Raw genomic sequence first — 16,668 nt, forward strand, 5'->3', positions numbered from 1 at the left:
CAGCCCATTGCTCTGACTCATAATTGTCAACCACGCTTCTCTTTCCAAAATGGCAGAATGTAGATGCTGTTCATTGTTTTCTTCATAGCAGATTAAATTGATTCCCTTTTGAACTTTTTAAAAAATAAATAAATTTTTATTTCAATGGACCTTGGCTTGTAAAATTATTTCTTATGCCCAAATATACTAATATAGAACCAAAACTGAAACCTTTGACTGGAGTAGTATAATGTGGTGCCATTTGAGTGTGGACACTTCAGACTATGTGCTATTGCAAATAAAACTCTCCAAAGCCTTTGGTCTACTCTCCTTTAACGTATGAATCTTGATGTGGATGTGCTCCTTCCGTAGAACTGGTAATGAAGGAAGTTAGGCTTAGTGATCCCATCATCCAGCGCTAAATCTGAGAGGCTGCGTCTCTGTGAGGAACTTATTGGCATCTTCCTCTGGCCCCATAATTACTGAGAGCAGAGAGGAGCTCTGTTATAGTAAGTGCCTTCTGCGAAATGCAGGAAAGGTACATGACATTTTGTGGAAAACACTGTGATTGTTCACCAAGAAAAGAAATACAAAGAAATTGACTAAAACTTACTAGGATTTCATTAGTATTTACTTTGTGCTCATTATATTATTAGAATATGAAGAATATTAGAAGTCAGATAGACGCTCTTTGGAGAAACTGAAAGTCTTTCATAATTTCAGTTCTACGTCGCATTCAGTGGCTCTGTGGCTAAAACTAATGACTCCAACTTGTCCCAGGATGATTAATGGCCAGTATCTTATATGGAGAACAGTAGGGAAGTGTATACTTTGTGTATCTGTGCTGGTGTGTGCTTGCCACCAAAGTCACAAGCTGTTACAGTTAGAAAACCAGAGAGGTTTTCTATGAGAGAAGATATCCCAGGAAAGTTCAATGTATGTGGACCACTCATTAATATTTTAAGGACAGGAAGAGTGAATCAAGAACACGTAGGAAAATGATCAGGAATGCACCATGTAGATAAGCTGGAGACCCCCTCAGCCCAAGGATTCCTACCCTGTAATGTGCCTTTTACTGCCCCGAGAGCCCTGGGCCTTGGAAGTCCTATTGGCTCGCACCATGGCGTGACTGTTTTTTCTCTGCCTTCTAGGATTCCTTAGGGATCTGTGTGAGGTTTTACTGTATTTGTTGCTACCTCCTGGAGACTTCCAGAACAAGATCATGCGATACTTTGTCAGGGTAAGCAGAAACTTCTGATTTGTCTGAGTCTGAGGAAGCTGGCTGGTGTTCTTGCCCCCCCTCCCTCCCCCCCGTGGTGTAGGCTACATGACAATGGAGGCAGAGGCCTTTGCATCTTCTCAGCTCAGCCCCCGGGGCTCCTTCTGTGGGCCGGCCCTCAGCCCCTCTCTGTTACTTGGTTCTGCACATGGCTTCGATGGACATCCAGAATAGGTCACAGCCCGTCTGTTCCCTGCCGTCACCATTGTCTCGCTCTTCCTTGTCTTTCCCACGTGCTGAGGAGGAGGTTTAGGTGCTGGCACTTTTTTGGTTTTCACATCCTATGTCCCCAAACTCTTTTCCCTCCGCCATCTTGTCATGGCAAGTCACTAGTAGTGTGGTCCTGCTTTTCACAGAGCGCGAGAAGTCCATGAGGGTCCCTATGGCTCTGCGGTGCACCTCTTTGATGGGTCTGGGGCCTCTCTCCAAGACTTAGAGGCAGAAGAAAAGCCAAGTCCCATCATTTTCACTCATGCTTTCATTTGCTTAGCAGATAGTGGCTACCTTTGATTCTGATTTGTATAGACCGGCAGTTCACAGAGGACTCCTTTATACTTGAAAAAAATAAGTGTCCTTCTTCCCCTCTCCCCTGAAAAAAAAAAAAAAAGAGAGAGAGAGATCTTTGTTGATGTGGGTTTTATCTATGGACATTTGCTATATCAAAAATGAACCCATTTTAGTGTTATTTTGAAAATAGTTTTGACTTCATGAATCCACTGGAAGGGTCTTAGATTCTTGACGAGTCACTGGATCACATATGGAGAACCATTGGTAGGGTCAGTAAGAGTGGCTGGATAGAAATGTTCGGGAAAGTCTTCCTGGGAAGCAGGATCCGGCCCAAGGGCCAGGTTACATTCGGGAGTTGGAGAGGAGTCCAGCAAAGCAAGAATCAATGTTAATGTTTCTGAAGCCTTCTCTTGCTCATTATTTGAAAGTTTTATGATGTTGGATTGTTCGTGGATCAGTGTTGGCGTTTCTGGCAGAATAAGATTGTTCATATTTTCTACAGAAATAAGAGAGAATTAAATGTGGTTTTTTTGTTTGTTTATTTTTAGGAAATCCTTGCACGTGGAATTCTTCTTCCATTAATAAACCAACTCAGTGATCCTGATTATATTAATCAGTACGTCATATGGATGGTAAGGGCTATAATGGTTTTTTAACTTCAACCTAATATATTAAAAACATAATTTGAAATTTTGTGGTTGCTTGTTAAAGTAGGCATGATTTAAACATAAGTGAAAATTGAAAGAAAATTGCCTTTGTGCAGATGACAGATCAGCTTTATATCAACTGTGTCAAAATGTTTTTTCTCTGGTCAAGATTTGACACCACCTCAGTACTGGGAGGGGCCCCTGCACTCTCATCATCTCACCTGACCCTCAGTTTACCCATCAGGGTACTCAAGGCGAGTCCTTCTCTGTTGAGTCAGCTGTGATGAAGAGGATAGCGAGTGTTGGGGCCTTCAGAGCAGGCTGTATAGGCTGGAGCAGATCTTACCACGCTCTTCCCTAGACTTGGGGTCCCTTGTTGTTTGGAGTGTTCATAACCCTTCTATTGGGGGCCAGCTTTGGAGGGCAGTGGTGAAGTTGCTAAAGGTGGGGGGGGGTGCTTGAAAGTTGCTCAGCATGTCCCCCGTTTGTTTTGTTGGCCTGAGTGGGGAGGCAGCTCAGCAGCTCCTCAGCCTCTCACTGGCCATGTGCTCTTAGGCCGGTTCCCATATTCCCACATCTCTATGGTGACATGATGGCTTCAGGTGATCCTGGACCTCCCAGCAATAAGGGCTGGAGCTATGTTTGTTTCCCAGTTTCCTAACCTTGCCCAGATAGTGAGGGTCACTGCTGCTTGAGAGAACTGACCACATTTTGCAGTGACTGTCCTTGTGCGGGGGTTCTCCAGCTGTGCCATTTCTCCTGGGACTTCCACCCCCACATCAGACCTATATTCCAAAGCAAAGCAGAACCCGACAGAGGGCTCCATGTGTTGCATTGGAAGCATGTTCACCAGCAGGGAGTGGGCTAGGCCAGGGCTCCCCTGACCAAGGGGCTGGCTTCTCGGGGCCCCAGAGCCTTCTCTCAGAGGCCTGACCTACCGACTCCATTCCCACCAATTCATGGCTCATGACATATGACAGAACCAGAAATATGACTTCTGGGACTAATTCTAACTGTCACATTTAGGGTGGTCAGGGATTAGTTTGTTTTGAAATACATGATAATTGTTGTGTGAAATTAGGATGTGTTCAATGAAGCCTTTGAAACTTTAGGGGCACTTAGGTAGTTTACTTTTTACAGAAAGAAAGATATCCTTAGAATATCTTGGTTCTTATAATCTAGCATTTTTTTGTAACAGGGATGTGGCCATGTATTTGTCTTGTTAAAATCATTGTTCCATTTCCCAAATGACTTTCTGTTTCACTGCAATTCAAAAAAAAAAACTAAAATTGTTTAACTTGAAAGGTGAGTTGTATTCAAAATATTTGAAGTTTTCCTTTCTTTTTTTTTTTAATATTTGGTGCATGTCAAATGATTTTTCAGAGTTCTTTGTGATTGATCAAGGTGTACTAAAAATAAACCTAATTTCATTTAGAGAAGAATAGATTAAACATTTGTATAGACACATAATTTTTCTTAATTCATGAATTGGCCTCCTAAATTTTCAGATTTTTGTCCCATAGATTCGTGATTCCAATTGCAACTATGAGGCCTTTATGAACATTATTAAATTAAGTGACAACGTGGGTGAGCTCGAAGCAGTCAGGGATAAAGCTGTTGAAGAATTACAATATCTTCGGTCCCTGGATACTGCAGGTGATGGTAAGTAAGGCTCCTTAAGCCCTAAATTGTAGACTTCTGGGTTCCCATGTCACTCTGTCTTTAAAGCCAAGCATGGCATTACATTTCAGGAAGGATCTTAGAGCCCCCATGAGGGATGAGAAGCCAGGAGAGAGGCAGCTGCCCTCAACCCTCCATGGCCTGCTATCTCCACAGGGTGTGTGTCCAGTTCAGGGAGAAACGACTGCATCTGATTGGACCAGTCTGGAGAAGGAGGTTGGACTGGCTAGTGATGGAGCCTCTCTTTAATTTTCAAAATGTCCCTAAAAAACCCAAGCGAAATGGCTGCATATCCCTTTGGGTGACAGGGATATCAAGGGTCTTCCTTTGGACCCCCAGGGAAAAGCTTCAGTCTGCTCAGACATACTGCTGGAGGAGACAGGGAGACTGCCAGCTCTGGCCATGTTGGCTGCTCGAACAGCAGCTTTTCACCTTGCTTCCAGGCTTCCTCTGCAAGCAGTAGGAAGAGGAATAGGAACCATGCAGCCAGCCTCCTTCCTGTGACCAGGAGACCAGAGAAAGGCTCTGTCTGACAGTAGCAAACACAAGAAAACTCTCTGGAGAGAGCCCCGGGCACATGTCAGATTCCCCAGGGGAGGCCTTGAAAACATTAAGGTGAATGTAGTGATAACCCAAGTGGTATTGGAGCACTCACTCTGGGACAGTGGAAGTACACAAGAGCTTCGGGATCCCTAGCACTCTCTTCTGACTTGAGGTGCCACAGAAAGTCCTGAAGCCCCCCAAAAATATCTTAGAAATTCAAGGTGACCTCACCTTGGCAAGTGGAATGGACTGTGACCTCAGGACAAAAGGACTCATGACCTTACCCAAAAGTACAGCAACTTTTGGCCCATCACAAAGCCCTAGAAACCTAGAAGAGTTGAAGCAAAACATTTTTTAAAATTAAATAAAAATTCTAGAAGAAAAATCATAAATAGTTAAGGATCTTGGACTTCCATGAAAACCATGATTTAAAAAAAAAAAAAAGCAGGAAAACTATTTCAAGAAATCATAAATGAAAATTCTGAAAAATCTAGAGCCTCAGCTTAAAAGAAAAAAAGAATAAAAGTGTCATTGAGCAACAGCCAGGAAACGTCTGTTACAGATAAGAGGAGGGAGTTTCCCAAGAGCGAAAAGGGGAAGCTGATCACTAGGAATTTTATACCCTGACAAGCTGATATAATCCTGCAAGAAAAGCAATGGATCTTTAATGGAATTTGGAGACTTTTGAGAATTTGTTTCTAATTTTAAATTAAAATAAAACTTTAAGAATTTGAAGAAATAAACAAGATTTGACAGAAACCTGTGGTTTTCATTCAAGGCCTCAGAGGGAACTGTATGGCAAGGCAGTGCTCCCATTCTCATTGGAGAGGAAGAAAGCAGTGTTTCTGAAGAAAGATTTCCAAGGATACTGAGGTGCCTAAATAAGAAAAACAGAGAAGCTGGGGGAGAGGAAAGTGAGTTCTACTCTGAGGCATAAAAGGAGGGAGTGTCGAAAAAGTTCATTAAGGTAGGAAGGAGGAAGAAGAGAGGGAAACGCGATGGAAGGAGGGTGTAAAAGATCTCCGAGGAGCCTCACTCATGTGCATCCATGGCAGACACTGCCTTTGAAGCTCAGGTGTTGGAACCGCTGGGTGGTCTTCTCTGTATTTGTTAAGCCTCTGTGCAGGTGCAAAGGGGGATTTGGTGGGGGGGGGGGGGGGGGGGGAGGAAGGTAATGATTCAAGGCTGAGTCTTGACCAGACACCACTGGCAAAGTGAGAGGAGTTCTAGTATTCAGAGCGGGGAGAGTGGTCAAGAAAGCTAGGCCGCAAGGGAAAAGCCAGTTGCTGTAAGAGCTAATTGAAGGAGCAGAATAAAAGGTTTAAAATGAAGGAAAAATTCTTGCCTGTGGCATTCCAGAGGGCACAGCGGAAAGAGAGGACTTTGGATGAAACTTAGGATGGGAGGGAGGACAGGAAGGGGGAGTTGGGAAGGAAGAAGATAGTAGGTGTTGAATGGGTATTTGGATGATATATCAGAGCTCAGAGTCATTGGATTAGGAAAAGTCCTGACCAGTTTGATGTCTGTGATGTCCATGATGTCTGTGGACCAACATAGAGATTACTGAATCTGTAGAAATAAAATGAACCCTAGCCTTATAAAGGAGTCAGAGAATGAATGGCCAAGATGGCCAAAACTTCTTTTTCTGGGTCTTTGATGGCTGTGAGTGCAGTTGCTACAGGAGCCATTGGTCTTGATGTTGCATATCCCCAGGAATGACTTCCTGGACTGAGGGCTCTGTTCAGGAAGTTTTGGTATTCCCTTGGCACTTAGGCTCAGGGTCCTGTACTATCCATGATCATCTGAAGGGAGATGGTGTCTAGGTAGTGGTGACCTGACTTGCACCTGCCGTCTCCCTCAGAGGGCCCTGCTGCTCCAGCTGGGCTAGTGAGACTGCCTGGCTGGTGGAGTGACTGCATAGGAATTGCTTCCATGATATTAGAAAATCTTTTTTTTCTTATCCAGAAAAAGCTTTGAAAACACACACACACACACACACACACACACACCCGCGAATTAGAACTGAATGTGAATCAGACTTAACAAACTAGCAAGGACAGGATGGGGGCAGTGAAACTGAGAGGAAACCAGCCGGAGGTAAAACAGACTTCCTGAAAGAAGGACTAAGGGGGAAAAAGTGACCCCCAATTGAAAAGGGACTAAACAGATCATCCTTTGTGATTGTCATGAAATATTTTTTTCCCTAAGAAATAAGAAGACAATTTTACAATCTGTGGAATGTAAACAAAGGGATGTGGATGGAACTTCAAGAAAGTTCTTACAAAAACAGCTTTGTAAAGAAAAACCATTTTAAAAGGCTTCAGCTCTCTAACCAAATGCAAAAGCTAGCCAAATCTCCAGAGTACTTCTGATGAAGCTTGGTAGCCTTCAGGAGATGGGAGTTGCAGATTCTTGTACTTGTCTCTTGAGGAACCTGTATGTAGGTCAAGAAGCAGCACTCAGAACCAAATATGGAACAACTAATTGGTTTAAGATATTGGAAAAGGAGTACAACAATGCTGTATATTGTCACCTTATCTATTTAACTTAGAAGTAAAGTACATCATATGAAATGCCAGACTGGAAAAATCAAAAGCTGGAATTATGCTTTCCAGGAGAAATATCAACAATTTCAGGTAAACCAATGATGCCATTCTGATCAAATAGTGAAGAAGTGTTAAGAAGCCTTTTGAGGCAGGTAAAAGAAGAGAGTGTAAAAGCTAATTTGGAGCTTACTCTAAAAGAATATATAAGTCATGGCATCTGGTTCTATCACTTCCTGGCAAATTGAGGAGGAAGAGATAGAAACAGTGTTCGTTTACATATTCTTGGGCTCAAAAATCACTGTAGACAGTGACTACCGTCTTGAAATGAAAAATGCTTGTTCCTTGGAAGGAAAGCTATGGCAAATCTGGATAATATGCTGAACATCAGGGATAGCCTCTTGCTGACAAAGGTCTGTATGGTCAAAGCTGTGGTTTTCCAGTAGCCGTGTGTAACTGAGAGTTGAAGTATAAGGAAAGCTGAACACTGCAGAATCAGGGTTTTCAAGTTGTGGTGCTGGAGAAGACATGAGAATCCTTTGGACAGCAAGGAGTTCAGATTATTCAAAACTTGAATTAATTCAGGCTTTTCTCTGGAGGGTCAGGTACTGCAGCTGAAACTTACTTTGTCTACACAATGATAAGTTGGCATTCATTTGAAAAGATCCTGATATTGGGGAACCTTGATGGTAAAGGAGTAGGGGACAGCAAAGGATGAGGGAGATAGAGTGTCATGGAAGCAGTGAAATGAACTTGGACAAATTTTGGGAGATAGTGAAGGATAGAAAGGCCTGGTGTGTTGTGGACCATAGGCTCCCAGCAAATAACACAAAAGGGAGCTCGCAGTTGTGATGTCAAAAAGCTAACGGCCATTGGAACATTTTTAAAATGCACATAAGAGAGGTAGGCAGAAAGAAGGTAAAAAACAAAGCATGGACAAACTGGACACTTCTTGAATGCAATATATGGAATTTATTATATGAGTGTAAAACATCAAGCTGTATAAAATGGGAGTTTGTGGTTTCCTATAATGTTCAGGCTAGCTCTCTGGAGAGCCTCAGGATCAGTCAAAGTCCTTGGTCTTTAGGAGGAGAAGTGAAGAAGGCAGGCAAGCCACGACGTGGCTTGCCAAAGATGAATCCTGTACTCTGGAGTCCGGAGCCTAAATTCTCTCTCCTCCTCATCCTACAGCAGAGCGACTCTGGCTCTCTCCCTCAGCCTTCCAATCCTTGCCTACGATTACCTCACCACCACATATTCAGCAAGCACCAATGGTGAGGAGAGCCATCACGTCATCATCTCATCTAAATATATGTATATAGAACCATTATCTCACATCAAATAGGTAATTAGTCTTAAGTGCTCTGCTGTCTGATTCAAGTACACCTTTTCAGAGTTTCAGGCTTCTATGGTTTCCTCTATAATTCTCTTTGTTATTTTTCTATTTGGAAATGCCTTTTTTGGTATATAAATTCAGATTAAAAGTAAAAGGAAAAAAGAAATCACTCACAGTGGGGGAATCTCTGGGGGCCTCCTAAATAAAAATGGAAACATTAATGAAAACAGCATCCTATCTCTTGAAAAAGTACTAATTTCTTCTTAGTCATCACATCTAGATTGTCATCTTTAAGGAAAGGAGCCATCTTCTCTGACTTCTCTGTTCTTGTAGCTTTCCTTTGGCCTGACTTAGTGTCAAGCATTCGTTCATCGATCAAATGTGCAATAAAAGTGCAGATTGTCCACTCAGGTGTGTAAGCATGAAGTCTACTCAGTGGAGGACCGATCCCTTCTAAACACTAAAGGTAGTGCAGCTGCTCTCTCCTTCCCACCATGAAGTTTGTAAGTGTGCTCTCTAAATGCCCCCGATCCCCTCACTTGAGAGGTAGTTCACCTAGGGTTGTGCAAAGCAGAAGCCAGACCTATGTGTTAGCCATTTTTGTTTTTTGCAACTGAAGGTGGAATCTTGGTTAATGTACTGCTAAAACTTTCAATGTCTTCATAATTTTATATAGATAGATATAGATATATGCTTCGTGTATTAGATATGCATGGTAGCTATTATATCTTTTCCATGTATCAGAGTATATCATTTTATTTTCTGCTGATTATCAAGCAGATGAACTGTTGGAATAGAAGAATATGATTTTCCTTGTTACCCATCAGAGTGATGATATCAGAACAAATATAAATTTACTTAAACAGTTATTTTTTACTCATATTTTATCTTTCATTAAATTAAATTATGAGGGTGTTTTTGCTAAATTATAGTATTTACATATTTAAATATATATACATGACATGTATTTAACAGTCTAATGTATATTCATTGTGTTTATTTTTAGATATCAACACTATCAAAAATCAGATTAATAGCTTATTATTTGTAAAGAAAGTATGTGACTCCAGAATACAGAGGTTGCAGTCAGGCAAAGTAAGTAATGTAAAATTTTTAAATAATAGCTTTTAATTTTCAAAATATATGCAAAGGTAGTTTTCAGCATTCACCATTGCAAAACCTTGTGTTCCAAATGTTTCTCCCTCCCTTCTCCCCACCCCTTCCCCTACATGGCAAGTAATCCAATATATGTTAAACCTGTGTAATTCTTATATACGTATCTCTAGAATGTACTTTTGAATTAGTATTTAATTATGGATTATTAGATTTTAGCACAAATATCAAGTAGATGACAGATTATAAACCAGAAAGGAAAACTGAATTTGGTTTGATAATTTTCAAAAAATCTTTAATTAGGTAGTTTTTCCCTTATGTGCTTTTGCCTCTGTGTAGGCAAAAATATCCAAATATTACAGAAGTACACTAAAGCACAGATGAACTTGTCATTGGTTTACATTACTAAAATTGGCCCTTCATCAGAAACAAGTGTTTTGTTTTGTTTTGTTTTTTAACTTTAATATCCAAAGTATCTTTCTCTGGTAACATTGAATAAATAAATGTTCTGTGGAAGATTGATGGGGAAACTTGATGAAGAATTGTTAGATGTGATGGACTGCATCTTGTGCCAGGAGAAGGAATATACCTGCCATTGATGCTTTGACTCCCCAGGCCTGTAGCTTTTCAGTGGGGTCGTGGGACTCCTTATAGACTAGAAAATACTGGGTTCAAAATAGTCACTGTCTTATCCTGTGGAGTAGTTGGAGCCACTGTGGCTCCTGGTATTAGGCCCCTGCACACCAGCGCCAGGTCACCAAACTCTCTGTGTTCAGTAATTCAGAGACACAAACTTTGCATTGCTCTGACCTTCAGAATAGAGCAGAGAAGTAACATGGCGTGCTTGCATGTCACTTCCCGAAGGATGGACCTTCTTCAGGTTAGTCCGGAACTGCCGCTTCAGCAAGATCTGTGATGGCTGAGGGTCCTCAGCAGTAGCTCAGAACATTGTCCCCTTTGAAAATAGCCTTGAAACAAGGTGAGGAAATTAATCCTCATGGGGTTAAGTTGTCAGCGTGCATTTGCTAACATACTGAGCGTGGGGGTAAAGCAAAGGACAGTCCCTTCTCTCAGAGAGCTCGTGGTCAGAGCAAAGAGATCAGGACGGGAAATGGCAGAGCAAGGAGAGGGAAGGCAGATTGGGACGGACTTCTCACAGAAAGTGGGGGAGTCAGGGTGTGTGGAGGGGAGGCTTGGCTTAAGAAGACTGAAGAAGGGCCTTCAAAACCTAGGAGAGGTTTTCTGTGCGATCCTGAGGCAATGGAAAGCCCCTGGAGCTTCTTGAGGATGGCAGTAACTTGGGTCAGCTTGGTCAGCAGATTTTTTGAATGAGGGAGGGCCAGGATTGGGTGCTGGTGGGGTCAGAGAGACCGGCCTGTAGCTGTGATGGCAACAGTCTGGATCTGAGGACTCAATGTCCTCAAATGAGTTGGGATAAATGTTTTGGTAGCGAGGGACCCAGCTAGCAGAGTGCTTACGGCAGGCTTGGGTTTTATAGAAGAAAAATACACTTCCTAAACCCGTGATTTATGGGAACAGCCCATTTGGGTTTTTCTCGTCAGAGACACTGGAATGGTGGGCCATTTTCTTCCCCAGTTCATTTTATAGTTGAGGAAACTGAGGCAGACAGGGCAGCCTCTGAACTTGGGTCTTCCTGACTCTAAGCTCGGTGCTCTCTCCATTGTGCCACTTGGCTGCCCCTTACTTCAAAGAAAGCGTTATCTCTCTGAGAAACAGAGGTGCCAGTAAAGGAGGACATAAGTTTAAATTAAAGTTCTTCTTAATTATCTTAAAAAATAGACTTAGTTTTCCCTGCACCCTTAATTTTAACAATGAATTTGAAATGAGTCATATACTGACCTTATCTGGCAAAATACTAAGTGTGGAGATGATTCTCACCATTGGCCATTTCTGTGATGGAGTCTTTCCTTTTTCCTGTTACACAGAAGGGAAAACAGGCATCTAGAAGGACCAGTTGCCCAACTCTGTGTGTCCGAGAGGCCCAGGTCACAAGAACCGTTCTGAAGCATTTCATAAGTTATTTAGCAGACCAGATTTTGTGGTTCTGCATCACTGATCATACTCCAGTCTTGGTTCCCTCTCACCAATGGTCCTTGGGGTACATTGGCTTCCGGTCAGCCAATAAAAAGACAATAAAAATTGTCTTTTATGAGAGGCCACTTGGTACAGTAAAACACTTGTGTTCCTGGAGTTGGAGGCAGGAAACCAGGAGGCTCTGCCTTCAGTTCTTGCTGGCTGTGGGACCTTTCACAAAGTGATCCATGCTTGGGTGTCCGGTATGTGAGACAGAGGATCCCTAAGATTTCAGTGGCCCAGGAACTATTGGGCAACAGTGAAATAAGCCCTGAAAAGGGGAGTCCCACGGCCAGTATTCAGAGGCTGGCCTGCCATCCACGCCTTCCTGTCTTTGAAGACAGCTCTTTGTTCATTGCTCTCATTGAAAGCAGTGGAATAAGGAGGCTTCTAGTGGAGGGAGCACTATTGGATGTGAGCTGTTAGGGCAGGATGCTCCTGTGGTCTTTTGTCTGGCTACCCCTCGACTGAAGGAAAACCCCAGAGAATTCAGACTTGGTGACAGCATCTCCCGAGAAAGCTGTCTTTACTTTGAGTTGATTATCTTCACCTTTTATGTGTAAGACAGGAAGTCTGCTTTATGCTTTTATGTCCTGGTTATTTCCTATTAAGATAATCCTCAGATCAGAAGAATTTTGAGAGATAATATTGTCATCTTTCACTTGTCTTTTCAGGAAATAGATACTGTGAAACTGGCAGCACACTTTGGGAAACTTTGCACAGTCCCCTTGGACAGCATTCTTGTAGACAATGTTGCACTACAATTTTTCATGGGTAGGTAAGACTTGACATGAAAAGAAGGTTGGTCTTTAAGATACTAATCTTGTTGCCAGCAAGAAACTATTGATTAGGATCAGATTCTCAAGTCCTTGCTGACATTGGAGATCAATACAGTTTTGAAATAATGTAAACCTTAGAGATGCTCCTGGTGCTCAGATGCCATCAGTGTCAAGGGCTCCTGACCCAATTTAGATTGATGGCTTCCTTGCCATTTAAAGCCCTGGGGAACCACTTGGGGCACTCTGATGTGGAAGCAGAAGCCAGGTTTGCTTGTGCTCCAGGTTCACTTCTGTCCACGGTGTCCTGCTGCCCTTTGTTATTTCTGAGAGTGTGATCTTTGTGAGCAGAGCTCCTGTACTGTGAAAACAAGCTCCTCTAGACACTTTCAGCAGTGCTGTGTTATGAAAATGTTCAAGTTTTTGAAATGAATAGTCATTATTTTATAGGTCTTAATTGAAATCCCAATGTTATACAAAGAGTGGTCCCCAAAAGGTCCCCCAACCTTTTTTTTGATGCCATATTCTCCGCCATATTCTCCTGAGCATTTCCATTATTCTTGTAAATGCTGAGTTCTGGGTTAGTCATGAGGCAACCAGTGGAGGGCAAAGCTGGCCTGCTCAGTGGATTCTGACTCCCTGGGGATTCTCGGGCCATCACGTGGCTGGTGTGTACTTCTGTCAAAGGGCTGCTAGTTTTGATGATTGCTCTCTCTCTGGGGGCTGGAGGCTGAGGCCTTAGTCCTTGGTCCCTGGGCATTAGGACAGAGAAGGTCCTCCCATAGCTTTTAAACAGATTCTTTTTTTAGAGGAGTCCCATGTTCCTCTTTTCAATTTCCTGTGACTTAGAACAAGATGCCAAATAAATCATTTTATCTCACATCAGAGTTAATGAGCCTGGGATTTTTGCCTGTTAGATTATATGCAGCAGACTGGAGGCCAAGCTCATCTCTTCTTCTGGATGACAGTGGAAGGGTACCGGGTGACAGCCCAACAGCAGCTGGAGGTGCTACTGAGCCGCCAGAAAGATGGGAGGCAGCAGACCAACCAAACCAAAGGCCTGCTGAGAGCCGCTGCTGTCGGGATTTATGAGCAGTACTTGTCAGAAAAGGTAGAGACAAGTTTTCAATTTATTCTATTCTTTGCCTCAGTTGGAAAAAGTCATCAAATGCCAGGAATGTAAACCTTTCTCTTGTCCTCGGGGTCATCTGATTTGATTTTTGAGTAATTCTAGAAGTCTGGGGTTTCCTCAAGAAAATGTCATTAGGGAGATTTCATTTATTCAGGTTGGAATATTTCTTGATTCTTTTACATATTGAAAACCTGTCTTCTTGCTAAATACAGTGTTTGTCCTCAAGTGCTCTCCCCTTTTTGTCTCTTCAAAGCTTGATTTTCATATTCAAAAAAATATTCTTAAAAATTCATAATCTTTTCAAAATTTTCTTCAATTTTCTCAATTTCTACAAATTTTGTTTCAAAATTATGATTTTTAGAAATTATTTTAGTCAGAATTCCCATTCTCTTTTATATGGCATTAATTTAGAGAGAAATAATATCAGTGGATTTTTTTTTCTTGAGTCAGTCATAGTGAATATTTTTCCATTAAAGGAGAAATAATAAAACCTCATTTCCTCAACTCCTCCTTCAAGTACTGTGTTTTCCATGTCCTCGAAGCCTTCTGACCTATCTTTGGGATTGCTGTAAGACAGCTTTGGATCAGCATCATGGGGCATGGTCCAGGTAATTGCCTAGACTACATCACTGCTGTATGTGTGTCTAAAGTGTGCTGACGATGCCTTCTGGGGGTAGCTGAGTTTGCCCTTCATGGCCATTAAGGACTCTGCTGGCATCAGGCCTCAGGCTTGGTCTGTGTAGGGTTTTCCTGCCACCACCTGACTATGTTCACCACAAAGTGAATCAGAAAATGAGTTCAACCTGTGCATTTCCTGGTAACAACAGGAATTTGGTCAACAACAAATATGGCAAAACTCCATATATGTTAATGTCACTCGCTGGTGATCTTGTCAATGAAGGCATTCCCTCTAATAATTACCAGAGATCACAGCCTGTTCAAGGCGATCCATCTTCATGTGCCCTCAGAGGGTATTCTCTTATTTTCTGTGGGCACCTAGGTGCCCACACGCTGGCATCTGGAGGAGCCGGGGAAAGGAAGAGGCTGAGATGAGGAGCCCTAGCATTCCTGGCAAGGGACACGGCTAGGGCAAAGGCAGGAATGGCGAGTTGTGTCCGGCTTGCCCATGTGACCATTGGTGCTCATGAAGTTGGGATCAAAAACACGAACCACTGTTTCACGTATAGGTTTGGGGTCCTTACAATAACTCTCCACGATTTCCTAAAGGGGATCCACACTGCCATTCAGGTGTGGACCTGGCGTGCTCTGGATATTGACTAATGGATGAGATCAATACATTGTCCGTCCAGTCTTATGTCAGACTCTAAACAGTAGGCTTCTTTTATCCACACATTGGGTGGTTCCTGAGAGTGACTTTGGAGCTCCCACAGTATTTGTCCAGAGGACCTCGAGATCTCTTGGGATAGATCCCCTTTTGCTACACCTTGCAAAGATTCTTCTGATATTCTCAACATGGCCTTCTTGATCTCCTTCAGCTGCTTTTCCCAACTTCATTGTTGCTAATACTTTCCTCAAGAACTAAAGCCATAAGTGGTGATCCTAGCAGGAATGATGATGGTAATAAAAACCACAGTTGCCTTTATGTGGCTCATTTTGCTCTTGGTTAGAGTCCAATGTGATCAGTTTTACCTTCCTTAATGGGCAAAGAGACTTTGTTATCTTGGTAGAACTTTTCCACTTTTCTTCTGATGTCATCTCAAAGTCGACCCTTACATGAGGACTCAAACTTAAGGTTATTGCAGAGCACCAACCTGCACTGGCTGGGGCTGTCTCCTTTTTGATCTGTAAGACAAAAAAATAAAACTACTCATATGAAAATCTTTATTTCAAAGTAAAATTAGAATCTTTTTGCATCATTTGATTTTCTTAAGTCTTTCTAGTGTTGAATGAGCTTGTTAGCCATTCCTTTTCAGGGTGACGATTCATAGGGGAGGCGTAAGAGAGAACATGGGCCTCTTTGCACATCTTTGGGGTTGACCTGTGAACTTCAGGAAAAGCCCGTGGTCCCATTGGGACTCTTTGCCCAGGTTCCTCCCATGAGGCCATCTGAAATCTGGGCTCTTTGTCTGTTTTGTTTTCCATAGGCCTCGCCCAGAGTTCACATTGATGACTACTTGGTAGCCAAGTTAGCGGATACGCTGAACCATGAAGATCCCACGCCTGAGATTTTTGATGACATCCAAAGGAAGGTACTGCAGGAAAACAAGATTCCATTGCTTCTGAAAAGCCAGCCCTTGATTGTTTAATTAATTAATTGGTTTCACTCTTGCCCTGGGAAGGGACTGCTGCATCGCGCCCTGCCCTTGTGGTCAGCTTCCTGAGCCATTGGCTCAGTTCTGCCTTTGAGTAAGGAATTGGGAGCCACTGCCTTGTTTGTTTGCTGTTTTGTTTAAAGACGTTCGATTCCTTTCTCATTTCTCAAATTTTCTTTTTGTTGTTGAAAAACATTTCCCTTCTGGATCTTAGGGAGAAATTGTCTTGTTATATATTCTGCACTTCCATACCATAATTACTTGTTTTCCAGGAAGTGATTGAAACCTTTTGGGAATTCTGAATATAGGAGAGTTTCCTAAATATGTGTCAGAAACCAAAGGAGAAATCTCCCATCAGTTTTTTTCTCTCATGTGTTTTAAATGCTAAGACGAGTGTATTCTCACACTTCTGAGGGTGGATTTGCCTTGGAGAGGGGGGGTCCAGTTGCAGGATGTGCCCGTGGTCTGGTCAGCCTCCCATCAGCCCAGGCCTGGCAGTGCTTCGGTGCTTCCCCATGGCACCTCCTGACCTCTTGCCGTAACATAGCCCATTTCTAGCAGGACTCTGAATGTTGCTAGTTAGTCAACAAGCCTTCTGGCTGAGTTCTGTGTGCCACAGCCTAGAACCACAAAGGGCCCGCCTTCCACGTCACAAGAGTCACTTTGGTCAGAGCCTGCGTTCTGGAGGCCCTGGGAGAGGCCTTGGGAGGAGGGAGCCTGGAGGGAGTCTGTGCTCTCCCTGGCACTGTGGGCATGGCTGGGAAGG

The 16,668-nt window shown here is 42.8% G+C and overlaps 1 protein-coding gene across 3 annotated transcripts in view; it reads left to right on the forward strand.

The window, feature by feature from the left end:
* SNX13 (sorting nexin 13) overlaps window positions 1-16,668 on the forward strand; it is a 102,096-nt gene that overhangs the window by 53,306 nt on the left and 32,122 nt on the right. For all 3 annotated transcript variants that reach the window (XM_031940679.1, XM_031940680.1, XM_031940681.1), the window contains 7 exons: window positions 1,131-1,219; window positions 2,314-2,397; window positions 3,936-4,074; window positions 9,521-9,609; window positions 12,396-12,495; window positions 13,415-13,608; window positions 15,735-15,839. In XM_031940679.1, the coding sequence (XP_031796539.1) occupies window positions 1,131-1,219; window positions 2,314-2,397; window positions 3,936-4,074; window positions 9,521-9,609; window positions 12,396-12,495; window positions 13,415-13,608; window positions 15,735-15,839 (800 nt within the window). The remainder of the gene's footprint in view (window positions 1-1,130; window positions 1,220-2,313; window positions 2,398-3,935; window positions 4,075-9,520; window positions 9,610-12,395; window positions 12,496-13,414; window positions 13,609-15,734; window positions 15,840-16,668) is intronic.

This window comes from Sarcophilus harrisii, chromosome 5 (assembly GCF_902635505.1).
Source record: "Sarcophilus harrisii chromosome 5, mSarHar1.11, whole genome shotgun sequence".
Classification (NCBI taxonomy): domain Eukaryota; kingdom Metazoa; phylum Chordata; class Mammalia; order Dasyuromorphia; family Dasyuridae; genus Sarcophilus; species Sarcophilus harrisii.